This window comes from Thunnus albacares, chromosome 22, assembly GCF_914725855.1.
Source record: "Thunnus albacares chromosome 22, fThuAlb1.1, whole genome shotgun sequence".
NCBI classification, from domain to species: Eukaryota; Metazoa; Chordata; class Actinopteri; order Scombriformes; family Scombridae; genus Thunnus; species Thunnus albacares.
Genome location: NC_058127.1, coordinates 8,261,945 through 8,284,564, shown reverse-complemented (window position 1 = coordinate 8,284,564; position 22,620 = coordinate 8,261,945). Strand labels below are relative to the sequence as shown.

The 22,620-nt window shown below is 40.8% G+C and overlaps 1 protein-coding gene and 1 long non-coding RNA gene across 5 annotated transcripts in view; both read right to left on the bottom strand.

Moving 5' to 3' along the window:
• Positions 1–22,400, bottom strand: part of si:dkey-172j4.3 (diacylglycerol kinase eta) — a 92,539-nt gene extending 70,139 nt beyond the window's left edge. For all 4 annotated transcript variants that reach the window (XM_044341274.1, XM_044341275.1, XM_044341276.1 and 1 more), the window contains exons 1-2: positions 22,223–22,400; positions 21,568–21,672 (exon numbers count right to left, since the gene is read on the bottom strand). In XM_044341274.1, the coding sequence (XP_044197209.1) occupies positions 21,568–21,672; positions 22,223–22,315 (198 nt within the window). In that variant the 5' untranslated portion in view covers positions 22,316–22,400. The remainder of the gene's footprint in view (positions 1–21,567; positions 21,673–22,222) is intronic.
• Positions 22,401–22,513: 113 nt separating this feature from the next.
• Positions 22,514–22,620, bottom strand: part of LOC122973976 — a 1,982-nt gene continuing 1,875 nt past the window's right edge. The window contains exon 2 of the long non-coding RNA XR_006400190.1: positions 22,514–22,601. This is a non-coding gene — a long non-coding RNA (uncharacterized LOC122973976). The remainder of the gene's footprint in view (positions 22,602–22,620) is intronic.

Below are 22,620 nucleotides of genomic sequence, written 5' to 3'. Positions count from 1 at the left end.
AGCGTTCTGTCGGCAGTGACGATGATGTCTTTTATCACCGTGGCCGCTGTGAACTACTTAGAAATTGTATATAAAGCACGTAATCGCGTACCCGAAGCGGTGTAGACGTGCTGTTTATTTATTTGTTTGTCTTATTGTTTCAGAGTTTCAGTTGACGGCACATGTTGAAAACGTTCTCCGGCTCCACCCGCGGCTGCAACTGACGATTATTTCGATTAACGGAGATGGATTTTACAGTGAAAAAACGGCCACGTTGATGTCTTCGGTTTGCAGTTTTACAGTCTAAAATGTTAAGATACTCAATTAACTGTCATATATGACAAGAATATCAGCAAAATCTTCACATGTAAGAAGCTGAAACCATCAAACGTTTTTGTATTTTTTTGATAATTTCAGATTGGACGACCAACTAATCGATTACGACTGCGGCTTTTCTGCTATTAGAAGACGTCACCTTGGATTCTGGGGGAATAACAGACTCATGAACGGATGAATAAAATAAATATTAGTTGTAGTTCTAGTGGAAGAAGTAACCAAAAAAAGAAAAAAAAAAGAGTTAATCTTTCAGTAAAAACAAAGAAAAGCTCTCAGAGGAAGTTTATATGAAGTAAAGTAGAAGCATTCATGGGAAATTTCTTCAAAATTTTTATCTGTCGCAATAACGCTGGCTTAAGATGAAGCTAGAACTCTTTATTTTGTTTACAGTGATCATACCGACGATGAGATCCTGATTTAAAATACACTCAGCGTATCGTTTGTTATGCCGCTATTTATACAGTCTGCACGTATCGGGGATCAGTCATGTTGGCATTTAAAAAGTTTGCACACTTGTTTGAATACACATGTTGCACACACACACACACACACACACACACACTCAGGAAGCCACACACACAGGCTGGATTCCCGAGCAGATTTACCACAGCGCTTCTCCAGAAAAAGGTGTGTGAGGCAAACACTTACTGTATGTAGGAAACTTGTTTTTTCGTGTTAAGAATGAGCAATCTAGTTTTTTTGGACTCACACACACAAACCTACTTTAAGTACAAAAAGGAGCCTCCCAACACACACACAAACCTACTTTAAGTACAAAAAGGAGCCTCCTCTCATTTCTCACGTACTCACATCCCATCTCTCCATCTTTTCCCCCCTCTCTTCTTCTTCTTCTTCTTCTGCTCCTTCTCTTTTCTTTCTCCCCCCCTCGTGTCCGCTCCTCCTCCTCCTCCTCCTCCTCCTCCTCCTCCTCCTCTCATTGTTTACAGTGATATTCGATCAGCTCTTTGTTTAGAAAACAGTTAGCTCCCTCGGCCCCGCTCTGAGTTTCAAAGGATGTGGTTTTTTCTTTTGCAAACATCAGTTTCTGGTAAAAAAAAAAAAAAAACACCCTTGTATGTGTGTGTATGTGTACATGTGAAGACATTTGTGTGTATTAAAGGAGGGTATTGTATGTGTTTTGCATGTGTGAGAGTTTGTTTGCATGTGACTTCATTACCCAGATTGTGAGAAATAAAAAAAAAAGAGAAATTAGGGGTTGGGGGAGGGGGTTTGTTGTGTTTCTGATAACTTGCCAATAACTCTTAATAATATTCACTGTCTGGCTCAGCCTTAAGCTTGATGACTAAGGGAAGAGAGAGTGGCAGACGCAGAGGCAGCAAGAGACAAAAGGCTGAGTCAGGGAGCGAGATAGAGATGGAAACGGAGTGAAATTGGCATTTGTGAGACTTTGGGCTGGGTAAGCGCTCCTTCCTAATATGATTATAAATCGTCTTGCCCTCATCTTTTCAGTGCCAGTCGCGTCCTTGGACCGAGGACGGGAGGAAAAAAAAGAGAGGTTAAAAGGACGCTTCAGCAATTAGAGTAAATGCAACGGGGTGGTGGGGGGGTGGGGGGGGGGTTGTATAAACAAAATGCGGCGTTTAAAAAAAAAAAAAACTTGACTATGCGAGATTTGCGGTGATTAAAAATCCGCCGGCCTCATCCGCAGCTTGAGTCATAAAGCGGCGCCGGAGCAACACTACGCATCATCTCCGCATCATCGCTAACTGAGATGCTGCAGATTTGCTTAAATGACATTAAGAAGTCGGGATACTGACGCTCGCAGGAAGCAAAGAAGCTGAGAGCGGATGTGACTCCTTAACATCTCTAGCCCATTAGCTCGTCTTTAGATCCGCTAAAAAAAAAGGCTTTTGTTGTGATTAGCGCTGAAACGTTTAGCTTAATTACTGATTTGATTTCATTTTCGTTTATGAAGCAAAAACACCAAACGTTCCCTGGTGTGAGTTTCTCAAATGTGGTTCACTAGACAATTAATCAGTTACTTAAGGATATAATGACCAGATAAATTGGTAATGAAATAATCATCATCTTACCATCTTAAGATAAGCAATCAAGTGAAATGGCTAATTGACTCGGGGTCAAGGTGAGCTCGTATTTCATTCTAGGCTTCACTGACTTACTAGTATGATATTTCACTTGAAATCAAGAGAAAACAGTGTAACAAAAGAAACAAAAGTACCATGAACGTCCATCCAGAGAGAGCTGCTGGACTCACCACCACTGATGCAAACATGAACCTCGATCACTTTCCTACATGTGTGTCTTAAATAAAGCACAGATCTCCAACAGTCTGGCCAAAACACATTAGCAGCAGAATGAAACCAACATTTTATTTGTATACAGCCAAATTTTCTAGAGATAGGCGTGAGCGTTTACAAAGGAAAGTGATTGGGAGTCTTCCTTATTTGAATTTGTTCGTTTCAAAATGGATTTGCATTGACGAGCGGCGCCTGAAACGCGACACCGCGACTTGCGTCAGTGTCGTATAAGCAAACAAAATCAAATGCGGAAAAATTTGCCTCGCGATGCCGCTGGTTTAGTCTTGTTTTTTCCTGACCAACAGTCAACAACCCAAAGATATTAAAGTTTACTATCACAGAGGGCGAAAGAAAACAGAAAATATTCACATTTTAGAGCTGCAACCAAAGAATTTTAGAAATTTTCCTTAAAAAAAACACCCAAAACCATTATCAGAATAGTTGGAGATTAAATTTCTGACTATCGACTAATCAGTGCAGCTCTAGACAAAATAATCCTGACTCAAACTTCACTTACTAGCTTTTTTCTTGAGATAATTTTACTATCCATCAGTTGTTTGGCTTATAAAATGTCAGAAAATTGTGAAAAATGTCAATCACTGTCTCCCAAAGCCCAAAGATGCAACAAAAAATGTCTTGTTTTATCCCGATTACCAGTCCTCAACCCAAAGATATTCAGTTTACTATCATAGAAGACTAAAGAAACCAGAAATATTCACATTTAAGATGCTGGAACCAGAGAATTTTAGCATTTTACCATCTAACTTTTAACCGTTTCTGCTAAAAGCTACAGAAAAGTGGACCTTGAGTTCAGATTTTCTACTATTCACAGGCCGAGAACGGAGTCCTTTAAGTGTTACGGGTGAAATCATAACATCTATTGAGACTGGTCATCTACTAATGAACACCGGAGCCGAAAGCTCTGGAAAAAGCCAATAAATGTACTTTGAGTCGGGGTTGTTTTTCCCCTGAAACAGTTGTTGGAGAAGGAACAGCGAAGGTCACACGATAACTTTTAATTGTTTTCTTTTTTTTTTCTTTTTTTACGCTCGATGCGTCGTCAAAGTCATAATAAATCAACTGTAATGAAATCGTTGCTGCTTTTCATACGGCCGAGTCGTTCGGTAACTCAGCGGCGAGCGAGACGGCGGTAATAAAAAAGGGGCCGGGGGGGGGGTATGATGAGAGAACAGAGCGGGGTAATTCCCTACTATTTTATAGTCTTTAATAGATTCACTCCAGAAAATCTATAACACAAATAAAAAAAAATTAAAAAAAAAAGGGGGGGAAGGAAATTCATTTGCAGCTCTTTCTTCTGTTCTCTTATCGAGCGATAATATCTACTATCTGTTTCTGTCTGCGTGCGTCTATCTATAGCTCTCTTTCGTTATGAAAAGATTCTTTCTTTTACAAACCTCTGTTTCACTCTCACACACACACATACACAAAGAGAGAGAGAGAGAGAGAGAGAGTGTGAGAGAGTGAGAGAGAGCTGTGTAAAAATAAAATATGTTGTTTTTAGAAGGGAAAGCCACATCCTTCCAGTACAGTCACCCTGACTGCCAGTGTAGCTCTCGGTCGATCTCGATTTTACTCACACACACACACACACACACACACACACACACACTCTTGTTTCCAGTAAGTTTCACTGATAAGTCAGGACAGTTTCTGCAATCAATGACCTTCTTAGACCCGTGCAACGATTTCTGTAGCAGGCGGTGACATCTGACTTAACAAATCCTTGTAATACTTTGTTTTTCTTTTGTTTTTTTTTACAGCCAAAAATGAAAATTTACTGCTCTTTGTTCTCACCTTAAGTGCTCTGCTTCTCTACTTTAAATATTTTTCTTTCCCCTATGACCTCTTATCCTTAAAAACTGTAAAAAAAAAAAACCCTCGACATGACTTTATAGTGTTTCCTCTATAATAGTACAGGCGTGGCGAGCGGCCAGACCGACGAGAACCCCCGACAGGCCAGAAAAAATCTTTTTTTAATGCCAGAAATAACATCAAATATCCATTCATTTGGAAAATCGGTAGCGTTCGGGAGCCTTTGCTGCTCTGAAACTCTGAAACATGAGTCGACCTCTGTGTTGTAGGACTAAGGGCAATGCGTGATGTGTGTGTGTGTGTGTGTGTGTGGTTAAGCGAGTGTGAGAGAGAGCGAGCGAGTGGCAGAAAAGTGACGTTGAATGCGAGCGTTGCATCGCAGAGGAAAAGTTGTCAGACTGGCAACTGTAAAATGTACAGTACAGGCTGTGGTGCAGCTTCTCAAGAAAGTCTCGTTTGTTGTTTCATCACATGTTGTTAAAGTGATGTTAGCCCCTGAAGTGAGTGACAATGTGTTAGCCTGAGCTAAAGGTCCAGGTTTTATCTGTTTTGATATCCATAAGAAGATATTTTTGTGGTTTTAAGCAACAAAAACCATCTCAGTATAGTTTTACATCTCCTCTCTCAAGCTTCTCTCTGGAGCTTCAGCAGGAACAGATTGTTATATGTCTGCTCAATGCTCCTCTCTCTCTTCTGATTGGCTGTTTTCTGAGTGATGCACGCCCAGGCCGACCACAGGTAACAGCCTTCTTTAGCTACTGCAGGTAAAACCAGGTCTACTGGGTTAAACTCACCAGTAAACCGCAACGTCCGCCGCCGCTGAGGATAATGTTTTCCTACCTTTGGAAGGCTGTGCAAATGACAAATTTGCTTCCTGACATCCAACAACTGCACAGCGTTTCCTCCACGACTGATTGTCTCTCCTCTGCTCCGCTCCGTGTGTGTGTGTGTGTGTGTGTGTGTGTGTGTGTGTGTGTGTGTGTGGAGGGGGGAGTTAAGCCCCGCCCGCAGTACGACGCAGAGAGCAGTGGAGAGAAACTAGTGTGACCATAAATGACAGAAAAATGCAGCAGAGACTCTCACACTGAGCTGAAATGAAATGAGTGCACATCAATTAGGAAAATGACATAAATTTCAGGAAGGGAGGGGCAGGTGGGGGGGAGGGGGCGGGGGGGGTGGGGGGGGTCTCTCAGTTGCGACATCACAACCTTACGGAAGTCCGAGCGGCTCGTTTTTAAAAAGGCACAGTTTCTGAGTATGAGCTGTGTGTGCATTTTTCCATTTTGATACTTTCACAGTATGTTTATAGCACCCGACACCTACGTTATAATCAAACAGGAAGTGGAAATCTTATTTTGTACAATACGAGACCTTTACGGTCGACTGACCTTAAAGGTAGACCGGCTGTTCTCATTTTAGCGTCGATCTCAGCCGCTCCTAATCAGAGAGCGGAGAAACGTCTGGATGCTGAGTTAGTTTTGCTCAGTGTACCCCCCCCCCACCCCCCCCCTTCCCCAACCCCCCCCCCTTCCCCAACCCCCCAAACCCCCTGCTGTCACCACCCTGAAGCAGTCAACCTGAGGGAAACACTGCAGCACTGCAGTCTACAGCGAGCCATTAAAGGCCTGGGCGGGGAAGAGGACCTGTTTTAGGTTTTAACTTGTTTGCAGGTTATATAGTCTATTATAATCGACTCAACGCTCTCATTAGTTAGTCGTCAGTTATTTGTCACACTGAAACCACATTTTAAAATCAAAACTCTTGTAGCTGCAGTCTTTAAAAACAAAGACTTAGTTAACTGTAACTGCTGTAAATGACTGTACATACAGTACATACAGTCAGCCAGGCATACAAATATTAAAAAAAAGGGGATGTTATTATGCATCTAACACGACACAATACAAAACCATTAAAGTCTTTATTACTGCCAAGATCACAATAACCAACAGGGAACACAGAGGGGAACCCTCCCGCGCTTCACACACGGCAGGAAGTGAACTAAACGCCAACTCGGGTTCATTACACAAACACACACACGGTGTCTCACATCAAACACTTTTCTTGCAGCCTTGTCTAACTGACACAACCAAGAAAAATACACATAGTTGGATAAATACACTATGAAATGTGTTATTTTCTCACATTTTCTCACATTTTTTTTTTTTTTAGGGATGCTCAGTTTCTCAAACCTCAGATCTTGAGCACCACCCAGCACCTTATTGTATTATTAAAAGATGTTCATCATCACAGCAGCAGATAATAAATGATAACACATGAGTGTAATTGTAGAAAAATGTAGAGGTGGAAGTAACAGTAGCTCTCAAACACTCACCCACTCTGCCGTCTTTACATCAAGTGTCATTAACAGATGTGTTTTTTCATGCTGCTGACTCAGACTGTTACTCTTCATGTGGTACTTCAAGTCAGCGGGGATGTGACAGCACACACACACACACACACACACACACACACCAACCAATCACACACATGTACGTGTCCCACGCATACACACAAACAGGTCAAAAAAAAAAAAAAAACAAACGCTGATTTTGCAAAGTCGTGGGGCGTCAAAAAGTATCATTCGGCTGATAAAAACTTGTCTGATTTTTGAGGGGCGGCACAAAAGCAAGTGTGTGTTTGTGGTGACTATCTCTTACTTCCTGTTAAAGAGGTTTCCAGTGAGAGAGAGAAAGAGAGAGGAGAGAGACACAGACGAAAAACCAGAGTCTATTTTTGGACACACACACACACACACACACAGAGAGAGGAAGATGAAGAGATAGCACGGTTTTAAAAAGGTGCATAGAGGCGTAAAAACAAAACAAGGAAAGAGAAAGAAGACAAATAAACAAAACAGGGAAGCTGGGAAGGAAGAAATACAGATATATAGAGAGAGAAGAAGAAGAAGAAGCAGAAGTGTGAACTTTTTTAAAAAAAATAAATAAATAAATAAAAAAAAGGCCGACACCCTGACAGGGCAAAGTCTAACAGCGGAGCGTCAGAGGAAGTGTTGTGGCTCCGCTGTCTCAAAAATAGACAAATACTACAGCGACCTGACGTGCACCGAGCTGTTCAGTGGTAGCAAAGAGCATCGATGCATGTGATATTTGTTCGTTTTTAAGAGTTATTTCTGCCATTTTTTTTTTTTTTTTTTTCTTTCCCCCGGTTTGAAAGTAACATGACTTGCAGTTTTGTTTCACAACACTCGGCGGCGGATCTTTGCATAATATTCAAAAACATGCAAAACAAAGTTGTTGCTTCTGTTTTTGTGTGCGTGTGCACCACCACACCAAAGTTACTTTTAATAATGCAACAACGTGTTACGGATAACTTGTATTGATGGACAGGGCTCAGTCTGGTTAATTAAGTGTTTGTTTACGGTCTCGTTTCATCCGTTTTTGAAGAAGCTTTGGCTCCGTTTGCTCAGCAAGAAACTGGAGCAGCTTTCTCAGCAAATCTCACTTGCTGGTTCAATAACGGCTTTAACTATTTAAGAGCTTCAATTGAAGAACATTTGCAGTAATTTGGGCTTAAAGATTTATTGTTTAAAAGAGTGAAAGTTAGGTTTGTGGGAACAAGTTCTTGTGGAAACTAATTGTGTTTTCAAAAAGGTGTTCAGTTCAGCTACACCAGACTCTGGTTTTGTTTTCCTCAAATAATGATGCGATTCGTTTGCAATTGTACCCGGGTGTCGACCAAAACAACCGCACAGAGGTGCAAAATCAACAGTTACGCGGTTTGTAGGGATGCATTTTGAGTTTTCTCTGTGTGAAAAGAAACCGAACCAACAGAAATCAAGTTTATTAACTCGTCCGCTGATTCAAACCGGAGCGAAAGGTCTGAAAACGTCCTTAAAGAGTCTTTATCAGCACAGAAAACTGTTTCAAGACCTTCTGAACTTAACTTCAAGTCCGTCTTCAGATGTAGAAAATCCAACACAAACGTTGAACAATCGTTGACGTGGACCTTGAACGGCTGTCAGTCAAACACTGAAAACATGAAGCCAAACATTTTCAACCTTGGTTTTTACAAAGCTTTCAGAGCTCTGGCAAAAGTTAGAGAGTGGACCTTGAATTAAGTTTTTTACAATATATTTAGCAAACTACTGTTTCCAAAGTCAGGAATTAACCTTCATGCTCAATTTTAACGTTGCCTCATCCCCCCAAAAAAAACCTTCACCTGGACAACAAATGTTTGTGTTTGTGCTGAAAGCTCATGTTGCACCTTTAAAACTCTACTAGCACGTCTCATTGCTTAAAAGACACTGCAGTGAACTTGAAATTTTCTATGACTGGAAGGATGTTTATGAAGTAACAGTCCAGAGAGATTTGTTTATTTTTAAAAAGTCACATGCAGCGCCTTTAAATGCAGAGTTTAAAAAGGACAATATGGTGGAAACATTATGTAAAATGTGCTTTATTGCTCAGTTTTTAGCCATGTAGCTTTAGCTAACTGAGCTAGCCGTGTGAATATCATCACCCGCTGACATAGAAAAGACAAACACGTCAAAAGTCACGCTTTGATGTCAGTCTCCATTAGCCAGCAGACAGAAGACAGAGATACAAGGGAGAGATGAACAGCACGCCTGTGGGCGCACACACACACACACACACACGCACGCACGCGCACACACACCTTCCACTGATGGATAACACACGTTAGCACATTAGCGGTTTTGCACACACATACACACGTACATGCAAACACAGACAAACGCACACCTGTCAAGACTGAGAATGTGTTCGCTCATTAGTGATAACACAAACACACACACACACACACACACATACACACACACAGCTGCTACTGACAGAGCACACATTAGTTCATTAGTGACTACACACACACACACACACATACACACACACACACTAGAGATATTGTTGTCTCCTCGTCATTAGCACATTTCCAAAGTGAGTGTCACTATGTTAGACACAGCCGCTGTAGATAACTCTTCCTGCACGCACGCACGCACACACACACACACACACGCACACACACACACACACACACACTCTCCTTAATGGCCTGTTGCAGACTGAAGCCTAATGGTGGTTTAAATTTTGCAGACACGGGAGGGAGGAGGGATGACAGGGCATGATGGAGAGGAAAAAAAGACAAGACAGGGAGGTTGGAAGAGAAAGACTGACAGAAAAAAAGAGGAAGAAAAAACAGCAGGAGGAGGAGGAGGAGGAGGAGGAGATGGAGAGATGGAGTGAGATCAATACAGGGATGTTGTGGCATCTCAACTCACCTAAACCTTTCGCTGCTGATATAAATCTTTGTGATGCTCATGTACGACATTCATCACGGTAAGTAGAAGCGTGCCGATGCATAAAAAAAGGAAGTGAAGCAGCTTTGCAAAGTCCTGAAAGAAAGTGAGTCAAAACTACATTTCCCAGCATTCATTGTGGGTCAACACTTATACATGTTTGCAACATTTAGGCCTAATTATTGACTGTGCATTTGGGGACCTGTTGATGATGTTTTTGTTTGTATTTTTTGATATTTACCTTTGTTTACCAGACTATTCATTAACCATCGATGATAGATAGTTCTCAGACACGGGTCAAATAATTATGTGTAATTACCAAACAAAGCTCTCAGAGGTGTACCTCATTAAAAAAGAGAAAAGTGAAAGAATTTGCTCTCTGGAGGAGGCAACTTGAAACACAAAAACAAAGATCATGATAATTTAGTAATGAGCAGCTAATTTGTTAAGCCAGCGAGGTGCCTGCGGTGAATTAATAACGCAGTTAGCTGCTAATTCCTTTATTTAGTTTTGCTTTTACTTTGAAATGATTACTGCAAAATGTAAGTTTATTTCAAACGTTTTAGGAGGCTCATGCTTCGATAAAATCAGTTTACTATCATGTATGACAAAGAAAAAGTATTAAATCATCACATTTCAGAAGGAAAAAACAGACAATTTTTGGAATATTTGCTTAAAAGATCAATAAAACAATTATCCAATTATCAAAATTGTTGCTAATCAGCTAATTGTAGCTCTAGTTAGCATAACTTGAAAGGAAACAAGCCTGGTGGAAGAGTACCAGACCTCTTATTTACATCCAGTCGTGTGAAAACATCGTTAGCGTTTAAATCATGTTTGTTTTAGTCACCCTGAAGAACCAGGCGGGTGGGGTTCTCCTGCGAATCTTGTGGGCTAAATAACATTCACAGAAAGAAGAAATTTTGGGATTGAGCAGCTCACAAAAGCAGGTGACAACAACATCTCCGCTCAAGCTCCACTGACTGGCTTTTTTGCAGAGCTTTCGACCACATCGCACGGCTGGAATTTGCTAAGTTGTCGTAGATGTTCAAACGTTTCACACTTTGTGTTGGCATAAAAGTTAAGGTCGGCCTCGACCCGTCAAGCTCAACAACAGAGCAAACTCCACCCGCTGATGAAGACTGTGTGATATGATTGAAAGCCCTGAAACAAGCCAGTAAAACAGACTTTGAGTTGACTGTTTTATCACCAGTATTCAAACGTCCTTCACTGATTGAATCAGTTACAAATGATAAAAAAAAAAAAGACCTTTTAAAAACAGGAACAAGCCAGAAACGTCTTTTCATGTACCGTTTCACCCACATCTGATGGATATTGATTCCTTTTTTTTTTTTTTTGTAATTAAGGAAGTAAGTGAGACAAACGGTGAAAGAGTGACTGGACATAAAATAGAAACTTAAAGTATAGAGGAAAAAAAAAAGAAGCAGCAGTATGAAGCAACAGCGTGACAGACAGATGAAGGGAGGACAGGATGAAAGGAGAGAGAAACGGAGAGAGGACGGGATGATGAACGACGGAGGGTCAGAGAGGAGAGAAGAGAGGGAGCACGTAGAGATCAAGGCGGGAGGAATAAAGCGCAACCAGGTGGCGACAATGAAACAGAGGAATTCAAATAAGGAGGGACAAAGAAGATAAACACTGAAAAAAAAAAAAAAAAAAGGTAAAAATAGAGACGGGGAAGTGAAACCATGTCTGAAAACACTGTTCCTCTTTTTAAAAATAATATAAATTCTCAAAAAAAAAAAAAAAAGTGACAAAAAAGCTTTTTGAGCTTCGTGCTGTTGATAGATAAAAAGCAGTTTTTCAGTTTCAGTTCTAGAAAATGGTTTAGTTGTGTGTGTTTCATCTTTATTTTATGTTGTATTCTTTAAATTTGCAAAACTTTACACACATATTCTACATCATAGTGAGTTTCTCCACAATTAAATGACTGAAAATGATTATTTATCCTAGAAAATGAATGTTAAACAATGTTTAACACACATAAACTCTTTCTCTTCAGAGCCTTTTAAGGACTTCCTACTCTCTTTGGATGTAAAGTGGAGTTTCTGAATGACTTCCTGCTTTCTGTGACCGTGACGAGTCCTGATTGGACGGTCTGACGTCCCGAGAGAACATGAGGTCAAATCAATAGAAAGTGAGTTGGAAGGCTCCAGTTAACAAAACACCAGTAAGTCAGGGAGACAGACCAGCTCAGCATTTAGACTCTGTGTGTGTGTGTGTGTGTGTGTGTGTGTGTGTGTGTGTGTGTGTGGGTCTGACTTAGCCTACCTTTAGGGGACACACAGACTCACCAGTTAAATGGGGACGACTTGTCCGATGGGGGAAAAAAGCCCCAGTTGGGTCACTGGTGAAGGTTAGGGTTAGGTCTAGGCAAGTAGCTGTTCTGGTTAGGGTTAGAATAAGTCTACAGGAAGTGAATGTAGGTCTATGTAAAGTCCCCTAAAAGTGACCTAAATAAACACGTGTGTGTCAATGTGCACGGCTGAGTACACTCGTGCGTGTGCGATTAACAGCCCGCGTACAGTAATTTCATTATAGCTAATCAATAAATACGTGCTCTGTCTCCATTGTGGATCATGTCATGTTAGGAGCTTTATCATAGATTACCTATAAAAGTTCAAGCAGTGATACTGGAGCTGGTTATGGATCTATGGGGCATGCTGGGAAACACAATATTTATTCTTAAAACATCTTTGAAGCTATAACCATTGATATTAAAAGAATATAATTAAGGGATAAAATTAAAGACATAAACAACATATGAACAGCTGCTATTATATTTCCCCCCCCCCCCCCCCCCCCAACAGCTAGCAGCTAGTTTTTAAAACCTCTCTGTGGACGTTTTTGCGCTCCAGAAATTAACTTTTTGGCTCGACTGCCGCACCTACCTGCCAAGAAACATGTTTTAATTAATAAATGTTTCTTTCGAATTCATGCCTTTAGAGTTTTAATAACTGACAGCTTGCGGTTTAGAGATAGATGAAGGTGATTAAAAGATAATTTGATATGTTGATGAGCTGCAGTTTACTTTTTACTCACCCAAAAAAAAAAAGAGGAACGTGGTGAAGTTTCGGGTACAGTTTTGTGTACAAGCGACACGACGAAGCGGCCAATCGGGAGCCGAGGAGCTCCGTCGTTCGCCTTTAACGATTCACAAAGAGCGTGAGTCAAACAGTCACAAGACCAAAAAGCTGCAGATAACAAGTATTTCAGATCTTTATCCTGTGAGGAAATGTTGAATTCTTCGCAATTTCACTGGTATTTGGCACTTGTCAGTAGGTGTTGTGGTTTTCTGGCTCTGATGCTTTGCATTTAAACAAAAAAAAAAAAAAAGGTACTATGTTGAGGTTTTAGCCACTAATGATCTGTGGAGAGATATTTTTATGAGTGGGTCCCATGTTGTTTGTATCTTGTGTTCTACCAGCACAGACGTAGCGCAGCGATACACATTTCTGGCACATGTCTCTGGGGGGTTTGAGTTGGCTACGGAGCGAACAGAACAATTAATCTGCATCTGCGTTATGAGCGTTTGTGGTCATGATTTACTCAGCAATTGAGCATGCAACTAATCTGGTCTCCATTATCACCTACACGTTTTTGATCTTGAGTTAAAGGACCTCTCCTGCTTCTCGTTCATTCAACTCGGATGTTTCGGTTTCACTGTGCAGAGTTTGAAACTAGTAAACGGTTTTCATATTCATCTGCTGAAGAGGGAAAGTTTAATTAAAAAAAAAAAAAAAGGTGAGCAGGATTTGTGACATCACAACTACACAAGTGAAGCCTCCGTTGTGCACACACACACACACACACACACACACACACACACACACACTGAGAACGGTAAAATAAGAGACATCTTGTGTCCAGCAGTTAAACTTTTAAAATGAAAAACATTTGCACATTCAGAGATTTTTTTTTTTTTTTTTAATGAGGGAGAAGGAGGAGATGTCATTTTAAGGATTTTAACAAGATAATTGATCCTTTTTTTTTTTTTTTTTTTTTTATGTTCAAAAAAACCACATTAGACGCAACATTATCAATCAAAGTCTAGTATTTTATATACATCTTAAAACATGTCTGGAGGGGATCTTTTTTAGCTTGTTAAAGCTACTTAAGCTTCCATTTTTAGCATTTTTAGGACATTCTTGCTTTGGCTGTTAACATCTGGTCGGTGATTTTGACAATTTCTTTTTTTGTTTTTATTGTAAGTTTCCATTTCCAGACTTCTCTCTCTCTCTCTCTCTCTCTTTTTTCCATATGTATGTATTTTCAGTTTGGCATTTTTTCTATTTTTTCTATTAGTTTTTCTATTTGTGGAAGGAAAATGAAGATTTAAGAATCTCATAAGTAGCAGATTAAAATCCAGCCAATGTGTTGGTAAATAAAACTGGCATTTACCTCAAAGACAAGCTATAAATCTATCAAAAAAGGAAAAAAAAAAAAAAACAGACAGGAACAGCTGTATGACATCACTCGCTTTAACTCGGTTCCACATAGTTGCGGCGGTAAAGTGTTGTAAAAAAGGTAGAAAATCACCAATAAAACGGGTGAGGAAGAAGAAGAAGAAGAAGAAGAGAAAAAAAAAAAATTAAGCCAATTTAAACAAAAACAAGTCTCAAAACATTCATAAAGAAAGTATTTGCACATGTTTTATGATGTAGGAAAAGCGCGTCGAGCGTGTTTGTTCAGCCTTAAGGACACAAAAACAATGTGTTTTGCGCAAAATCTTTGTACCGACCGGAGCTCAACCGACACATCTTAAATACGTACTCCTCTGTCCTGCCGACCTGTTGTGATGGTAAATACGGGGGTATTAGGAGCCGTCTGTTTGCTGTGCGGATTTCTTATATAACACTGGATCTGCTACTTTCCACTCTGCCTCCATCTCTCTCTCTCTCTCTCTCTCTCTCTCTCTCTCTTCCACTTACTAATTTTCTCCTTTTGTCTATCTCCATCTCTCCTCTTTCCATCTCTCTCTCTCTCTCTCAGTATTGACCCACACACTATTGCAGCTGTATCACATCAAGCCAAGGGCATAAATCAAAGCACACACATGCACACACACTTGCACACACACACACACACACACACAACTCGTCCTCATCTCCATTGCAGTGAACACCCACACAGACTTCTGCACTGGGAGCTGAGATGCAGATAAAAAAAGGAACAAATATAGTGGGTTTTGATTCCAAAGCAGCGTGCAGGAAATCCAAAAGGAATGGAAAAAAAATGTGTTACCTGTTGGTCACCGCTCAAAAAAACGACCAGAAATACGACCGGTTATATAATCTGGAGTGGTGCTGCTATTTTAGAAGGAAACGTCTCAGAGAAAAGTTATTGATTGTTCTCATCTTTAAAAAAAGGCCATCTGAAGGTAAAAGGGGGGGAAAAATAATATAAAAAGAGTAATAGGAAACTGGAAAAATAATAAGATGAAAATAGGAAAAAAATGGTCGAATATGATTAAGAATAATGTGCTGGTGTTTATTTCGGTGTTATTTTGAATGATTTATTTTTGTTTTCGTAGGAAAAAGGCTCGCGAGTCTGTCGGAAAATACAACAAATGGGGGAGCGGAGGAGAGCAGCGAGGAGAGGACGAGATTGATGACACAAACGAGGGGGGGAAACATGCTGAGAAATTATTAAAAAAAAAAGAAATTAAAAGAGTGCAGAGACAGAAGAAAAAGAAAAAGAGATGTCTTGTGTCTCACATCGGAGGGAAACATAATGAAGGGACTGCCCTTTTCTGTGTGTGTGTGTGTGTGTGTGTGTGTGTTTGTGTGTGTGTGCGTCCCTTACAGCTTGCGTGATCGGCCTACTCAAAGCCTCAGCGGTGGTGTCGCGCATTCACACAAATCACAAACACACACACACACACTTCACAGAAGCTGTTTGCTCTTCCGCCTCAATCTCTTCCTGTGTCTCCTTTATTTTCCACACAGTAAATGAGAGCAAGGCAAACAGGAGAAGGAGGAGGAGGAGGAGGAGGAGGAGGAGGATGGGAAAAAGGAAGAAGAAAGAGTGTGAAACCTTATGCAACTGAGCCTGGAGGTAGAGAGAAACAGACACACACACAAAAAAAAGAAAGAAAAACAGAGAATCAGGGAGGTCACTCTGATTATAAAGGAGACATAACTACAGACTTTGTTACAACATGTGACGCAACTGTCTTTTAAAATGATTGACAGCACGAAACCTCAAAGCTACTGCATGTGCGCGGCAGTTTCTGTTGCTCAAAAATCAGCATCACATGTCCAATTTCTCAAAAAAAAAACCCCTACTACTTCCTGTTGGCATAAAATGCTTCTAGTTGTGCCAACGCTACATTTAAAAAAAAAAAAAAAAAAAAAAAAAGTACCCTGTGGAGTTTTCTTGTAAAGAAACTAAAGTTTACCTCGAGTGTTACTCATCAAAATACGTTGTGTGCACGCTTGAGGTCAAACAAAAGTGCATCATACCTCGTAAAACATTTGCAAAGCTGATTTTTAAAGCCATTTTAAACCCTGTGGTGTTTACTAGCTTGCAGTCTTCTTCTTCTTCTCTGCATTTGTTGGCGCGCTGCTGCACTTCTTGGCGCATTACAGCCACCTGTATCCCACTACTAGAGGTTAAAAACTTCACATAAAAATATAACTGAAACACTCACTTTTATCTGCCAATCAGTCAAGAAAATCTGAATTTCCCTACATAGTGGTATAAAGGCCCAGTCACACCAGCAGTTAAACTGGTTAGCTTGCTGGCTAACTAGCTAGCAGCTGACTGACAGTTCTTTTTAATCCTTCAATATGTCTTTATCGATTGATGATGATGAGAACAAAAACGCCAGGGAGGGGTTGGGGGGGATTAAACATCACAGTGAAGAGAAGTGTTTACTAGCTTGCAGTCTTCTTCTTCTCTGCATTTGTTGGCGCGCTGCTGCACTTCTTGGCGCATTACAGCCACCTGTGTCCCACTACTAGAGGTTAAAAACTTCACATAAATATATAACTGAAACACTCACTCAGCCAATCAGTCAAGAAAATATGAATTTCCCTACATAGTGGTATAAAGGCCCAGTCACACCAGCAGTTAAACTGGTTAGCTTGCTGGCTAACTAGCTAGCAGCTAACTGACAGTTCTTTTTAATCCTTCAATATATCTTTATTGATTGATGATGATGAGAACAAAAAACGCCGGGGGGGGGGATTAAACGTCACAGTGAAGAGAAGTGTTTACTAGCTTGCAGTCTTCTTCTTCTTCTCTGCATTTGTTGGCGCACTGCTGCACTTCTTGGCGCATTACAGCCACCTGTGTCCCACTACTAGAGGTTAAAAACTTCACATAAAAATATAACTGAAACACTCAGTTTTATCTGCCAATCAGTCAAGAAAATCTGAATTTCCCTACATAGTGGTATAAAGGCCCAGTCACACCAGCAGTTAAACTGGTTAGCTTGCTGGCTAACTAGCTAGCAGCTAACTGACAGTTCTTTTTAATCCTTCAATATATCTTTATTGATTGATGATGATGAGAACAAAAACGCCAGGAGGGTGGTGGTGGGGGGGGGATTAAACGTCACAGTGAAGAGAAAACAGAAAGAAGCTCGCAGACTGATTAGCTCGATAGCATGCGAGTGGTTAGCTTGCCAACTGAGAGTAGTCACTACGTCACCAAGCTTCTAGGGCGACTTGTTTCAAAAATAAACACGGGTGAAAACCGCTGTGCCACTTCCTGGTGTAACCAGGTCAGTTGGCTGCCGGTCAAATGCACACGATGCCAAACATTCAAAAAGTTAAGAAAGAGCTTGTGGCACACCACAAATTCAGCTCTGGACCAAGTTAAATATAAAGAAATTCTACTATAAATATAAATAAGATTGATGAGAGCTGAGTTTTTTAACCAGTCAGTTGTAGATCTAGATGCTAACATGTTAAAACAACTAAAAAAAAACAGCTGTAAATGTTGTATAAATCAAGTGCATCAAAGAATATCTCACGCATGTGGTCGTGTAAGACATAATAAACGTTAACATTTAGAGTCTTTGCATAGTTTTAATGGTTTAGTTGCTCAGTGGATAGTTGCTCTGAACGGATAGCAGGGAAGATGTCTGACTGAGATAAGCTAATGTGACGTTGCAACTATGCAGTTTGCAAAGTTTTAACCGGAACGGGAGCGAGAACAGTTCCTGCTCTGTGACGTAAAGAAAAAACCAGCTGATTTCCAAATGCAAACTCAGAGGATGCTCTTGTTTATGTTAATGTATTTAAATCGATGACACGACGTTTCAGTTTGATCTTGTACAATTAAAAGTTGAGAAGCTTCTGAAACATTTTTGCAATATTTACATATCAGATGCATCGTGGTATTGATTAACTATACCGGGATGTGAATTATGTTGTTGTGCTCCACCACAATACAGCATCACATACTGTATCTAGATGCAATACATGCTATTGATTGGCTAGTATATGTAGAGCTGCAGCATATTTTCTTGATTTATGGCACAAAAGACACACAGACTTGTACTTCTATCATCATAAAAACTTAAAATTTACAACATTTAGACTCTATGAAGACATTAAGAACAGCTGAACGACTCAAATCTGCCAGAAAATGTACAACTGTTGCAGGTGATTGATAGTAATTAGCATGATAATGGACGAGAGAGCAGGCGGTCCAGCATCCTAATCATGGGATAAGTGCAGAATGTAATATAACATTTGGAAATATAAGCAGTGCAGTAAACTAAGCATCCAAATATGGTGCTAAATAAAGTTTAGTTTGTCTCTCATTCTCTTTTTAGATTAGTCATGTAGTTGGTTAGATGGCATTTGTATAGAAATCCTTAATGTTTTCTGGTCAGCGAACAATAACATGACATTCCTTTGTAGGTTTGTATCGGTCGCTATGGAAAACAATATGAAATGTCATGGAAACGGGGGTGATATAAAGCATTTCTACTCGCTTTTAGCTCGCTTCAAGGTTAAAAAATGTTTTCTTTATTTCAAAAAAGGTCAAGGCTTTTAAATATATATATATAAAAAAAAAAAGGCTGACATCTTAAAACCGATCATGCTGTATATCTGTCTTCTTATTTTCCTGGCAGGATGGGTTGGGTGGAGGTTTGTTTTCTCTGCAGGAACAGACAGGTGCCCACGCAGCTTTTTTTTTTAAAAAAAACCTCAGTGCAAAAACTCAAACTGATTCTCACAAAAGATATCAAAACAAGCATAAACACATACAGCAGAGAGAGAGAGAGAGAGAGTCTCTCTATCGGTCTTAAGATCCAAACTCGTCAGTCTCACAGCGTGCAGGCTCACAGAGTTTCACTGAGTCAGCCAATTAACAAATCTCCAAGGTCACATTCGCTTTGATTGCGGTGCACGACGAAGAAGCAACAAAACATTAACAGGGGTTGAGCGTTTGTCACACACACACACCTAGAAGGATGAGGTTGTGTGTAAAACTGTGCATCAAGAATATATAAAAAAAAAAAATGCAGATTTAGTAAAATTTTGGCTATAACACTCAAATCTCAAGCAAGGAGTGACTGCAGTGAGATCAAATGCGCTCCGCTGATGCCCAAGTATCAAAAAATCTCGTCTCTAAACACAGAATATTTAATTACAGCCAACATGAATGTCTCAAGAGTGGAAATGACACGCCCTGTGTTTGAGGGCTATCGCAGCATCTGTGTAATTATTTGGAAACTTGTGGGTGAGGGAGCTGAGTTAATCTAATAGCGTCAGGGTGTCATGTCACAGTTGATAAGAATTAGCACCTCCTTAACAAGTGCGCCGACCGGGCGCCCGTTCTAACGAGTAAAGTAACAGGCGGGCGATCAAATGAGGCGAGGCGAACGCATGACGGTAAAGAGAGGAGTAATGAGGAGCAACATGTCAAAAAAAAAAAAAAAAAAGACACACACACATATTTCTGCAGCCAAGTATGGAAGAACACACACACACACACACACACACACGTGCCGATGCACATATGCCCTCACCCACATGTACACACAAACAAACAATAGGGATACACATGCACACTAATCCGCTCAGGCCTTTTGTTGTCACTGAAGCATAATCCTGGAGTCGATGACTAGCTTAATCTGAATCACATGACTGTAGGTGCACGCAAGCTAATCAACACACACACACACACACACACACACAGAGAGAGAGAGAGAAGCGTGAACACTCGAAGAACTAATCACGGTGTTGTCAGATTTGACTGACAGCTGAGGGAATCCAAGATGTGTAGCCAGAGCTAGCTTCAGCTTCTTTCAGCCAATAGGAAGGGTGCTATGTGATGTCATCATCGCGCTGAAAGTGACTTGTCATCATTTTCTACTGGATGACTTCACATAAACACCAAAAAAAAAAGCAACACAGGTGACGCTAAAAGAGGAAAATAGCATTAAAATCCTCTGTTTTATATTACCTATATGGTCACGGCCTTCATTTCTCCATGGCAACCGTCTCCATTGCTCTTACGCTCCTTATATGGGGGCACGCGCATCACACTCAAACACCCACATTACGATGGTGTCCGATGAGATTAGCCGATCAATAACGGACTGATACCCGATACCGTCATCTGCAGGCAGGAACAAATCTGACATTATGGGATGCAGTCCCCATGACGACAGGGGTTGCCGGGGTATCCCGTGTCTCCTATTGATCGGAGCGTGATTTACAGTTGACGGTCGATGCAGGTAATGGAGAACAATGTCCACACACTCACACACACACACACACACACACACACACACACACACACACACACACACACACAATAATAATTTGGACAGTTGTCAGCTGTGAGACTGCATTTCTCATTGCGGTTATTAGTTCATCAATAACTAATGAGGCACATTTGTGTGTGTGTGTGTGTGTGTGTATGTGTTTGCCAGTAAGCGGCTGATATCAAATCGTTAATATCTTACAGTAAAACACATCTCAGAGGCCTGTAAAGTGTGATCATGTCAAAGATTTTTAACACAACTCATCATGAGTGACGCAGGCAGGAAGTAGGCCGAGCCTGAATAGGAAGTCAGCTGACCTCAGCAGACTCAGACGCGGGGGCGGGAGGGAGGGAGGGAGGGGGGACAAATAAGATCAAAGGACCTGATTTAAGTGTTGATAAAGTTGCAATTGAACAGACGTAAGACACAGATAAAACAAAAGATCCTTCAGCGGATTTGAATGTGATGGTGTGTGATGTCCTTCAAACGGCTTTGCACACACACACACACACACACACACACACGTTCTTCGGCGAGATGTTTAAATTTTATATCAGCTCTTTAATAAATGAGCAGGTCAAATGTTTCATCAGGGTTCCCATGAAAAACTCCATGACTTTCCCCCCCAAGTTAAGAGCTTAAAACTTTCATCCCTCCTTTAGTTTGCTAACATTGCTTTTTTTTTTTTCTTGTTTTAATATGTAGAAAGTTCAGAAAAGCTCTCAAAGGGGTCTGGAAGATGGTTTTTTTACCCCTAAAATGTTAAAAAAAAAACAGCTGAAAACCAACCATCTATAATGCAAAAGTTGCACCGAGGTGACGTTTTCGAGCACCGCTTGCTCTTCGTCGACTCTAATAAAAAAAAGTCGTTTAATAAAAAAAAACAACATCACCTGACGCTGCCAAGAGATTTTAATCCAGTTTCCTGACTTTTTCCTGTGTCGGGATACAAAACCTCTCGAAAATTTCACAACTATTCCACAAGCTCTGCGAGCGCTGGGAATCCTCTTTTTAATGGATAAAACACAGCTGACGCCACCTCCGCACACACACACACACACACACACACACACACACATATATATACATTCTCCTTTTCTTCCTGCGTCTCTTACCTTGGCCCGTATCTGTCCCGAGGTCGACACTTTACGGATCAGCTTGTGCGACGTCTCCTCTTGCTCCCCGTCGCTGTCTGACGACTCTTCTCCGGCTTCTCCGGCCTGCGAAGACGAGAAGAAACAAAAGAGTTGTTCACGATCTGGGTCGGATAACGGTCAAATATTACTAATGTAGTACGTTTTAAGATGATGTGGAAACACTCCAGATTACTTTTTTCCTCTCTCTTTGTAGCTTTATTGGATCTGCAAATCAGTTTTTTGGGTTTTTTTTTTTGTCTTGCACCGCAGGTCAGATTAAGCTGTTAAAACTTGTTTTAAAAGCAACATAAAATAGTGATTTCATTAAGCGTGAAGGCTTTTTCTGCAGGGCTCCAGTTGTGTAACAGAGTTCCTTAGAAGCGTAAAGGAAAGATGGTGGGCTGCCTCTGTTGTTTATGATCAGGCCAAGCTCTGGTAACGTACAGTTTTCCCTTCCCCCCCCCCTCCCCCCACCCCCCTCATGTAAAAGTGAAACCTACTGCGATGATTTCTGTGGCGAGTTGGCGCCGTCTCTCTGTCGCCGGCCAGCTTTTTGATTGAGTCATATGTTAACTTTTTTTTTAAAAAAAAAAGATCTTGCCGTTTGCAGCTCTAAACATGCCTGAGTACTCACGATATGAGTCCTTTCAGAGTCCGCTTGGGGCGACCCCAGCGACTCGCCAGGATCCGCCACGTACAGGACGTTCGGGTTCAGTTTGGACGCCATGAGGAATCAAAGGTGGAACAAAAAAAAAAAAAAAAAGAAGGAGGAGGAAGAAAGTGAAGTGAAAGGGGACAGAAAAGAGTTGGGATAAAAAAAAAAAAAAAAAGTTTTGCTGCTGCAAGAGCAGACAAAGAGGAAGAAGAGGAGGAGGAGAAAGAGAAGAGATGGAAGAGAAGGAGTGAAGTTTTTTTGGCCAAGAAGAGGAAGAGAGGAGAGGATGACGAATGGGACAGCAGGCTCTGGGACGCCACACTCGTCCTCTTGCCGATCTCTCTATCCGGGGCCAACTCTGGAAAAGATGAAGGAAT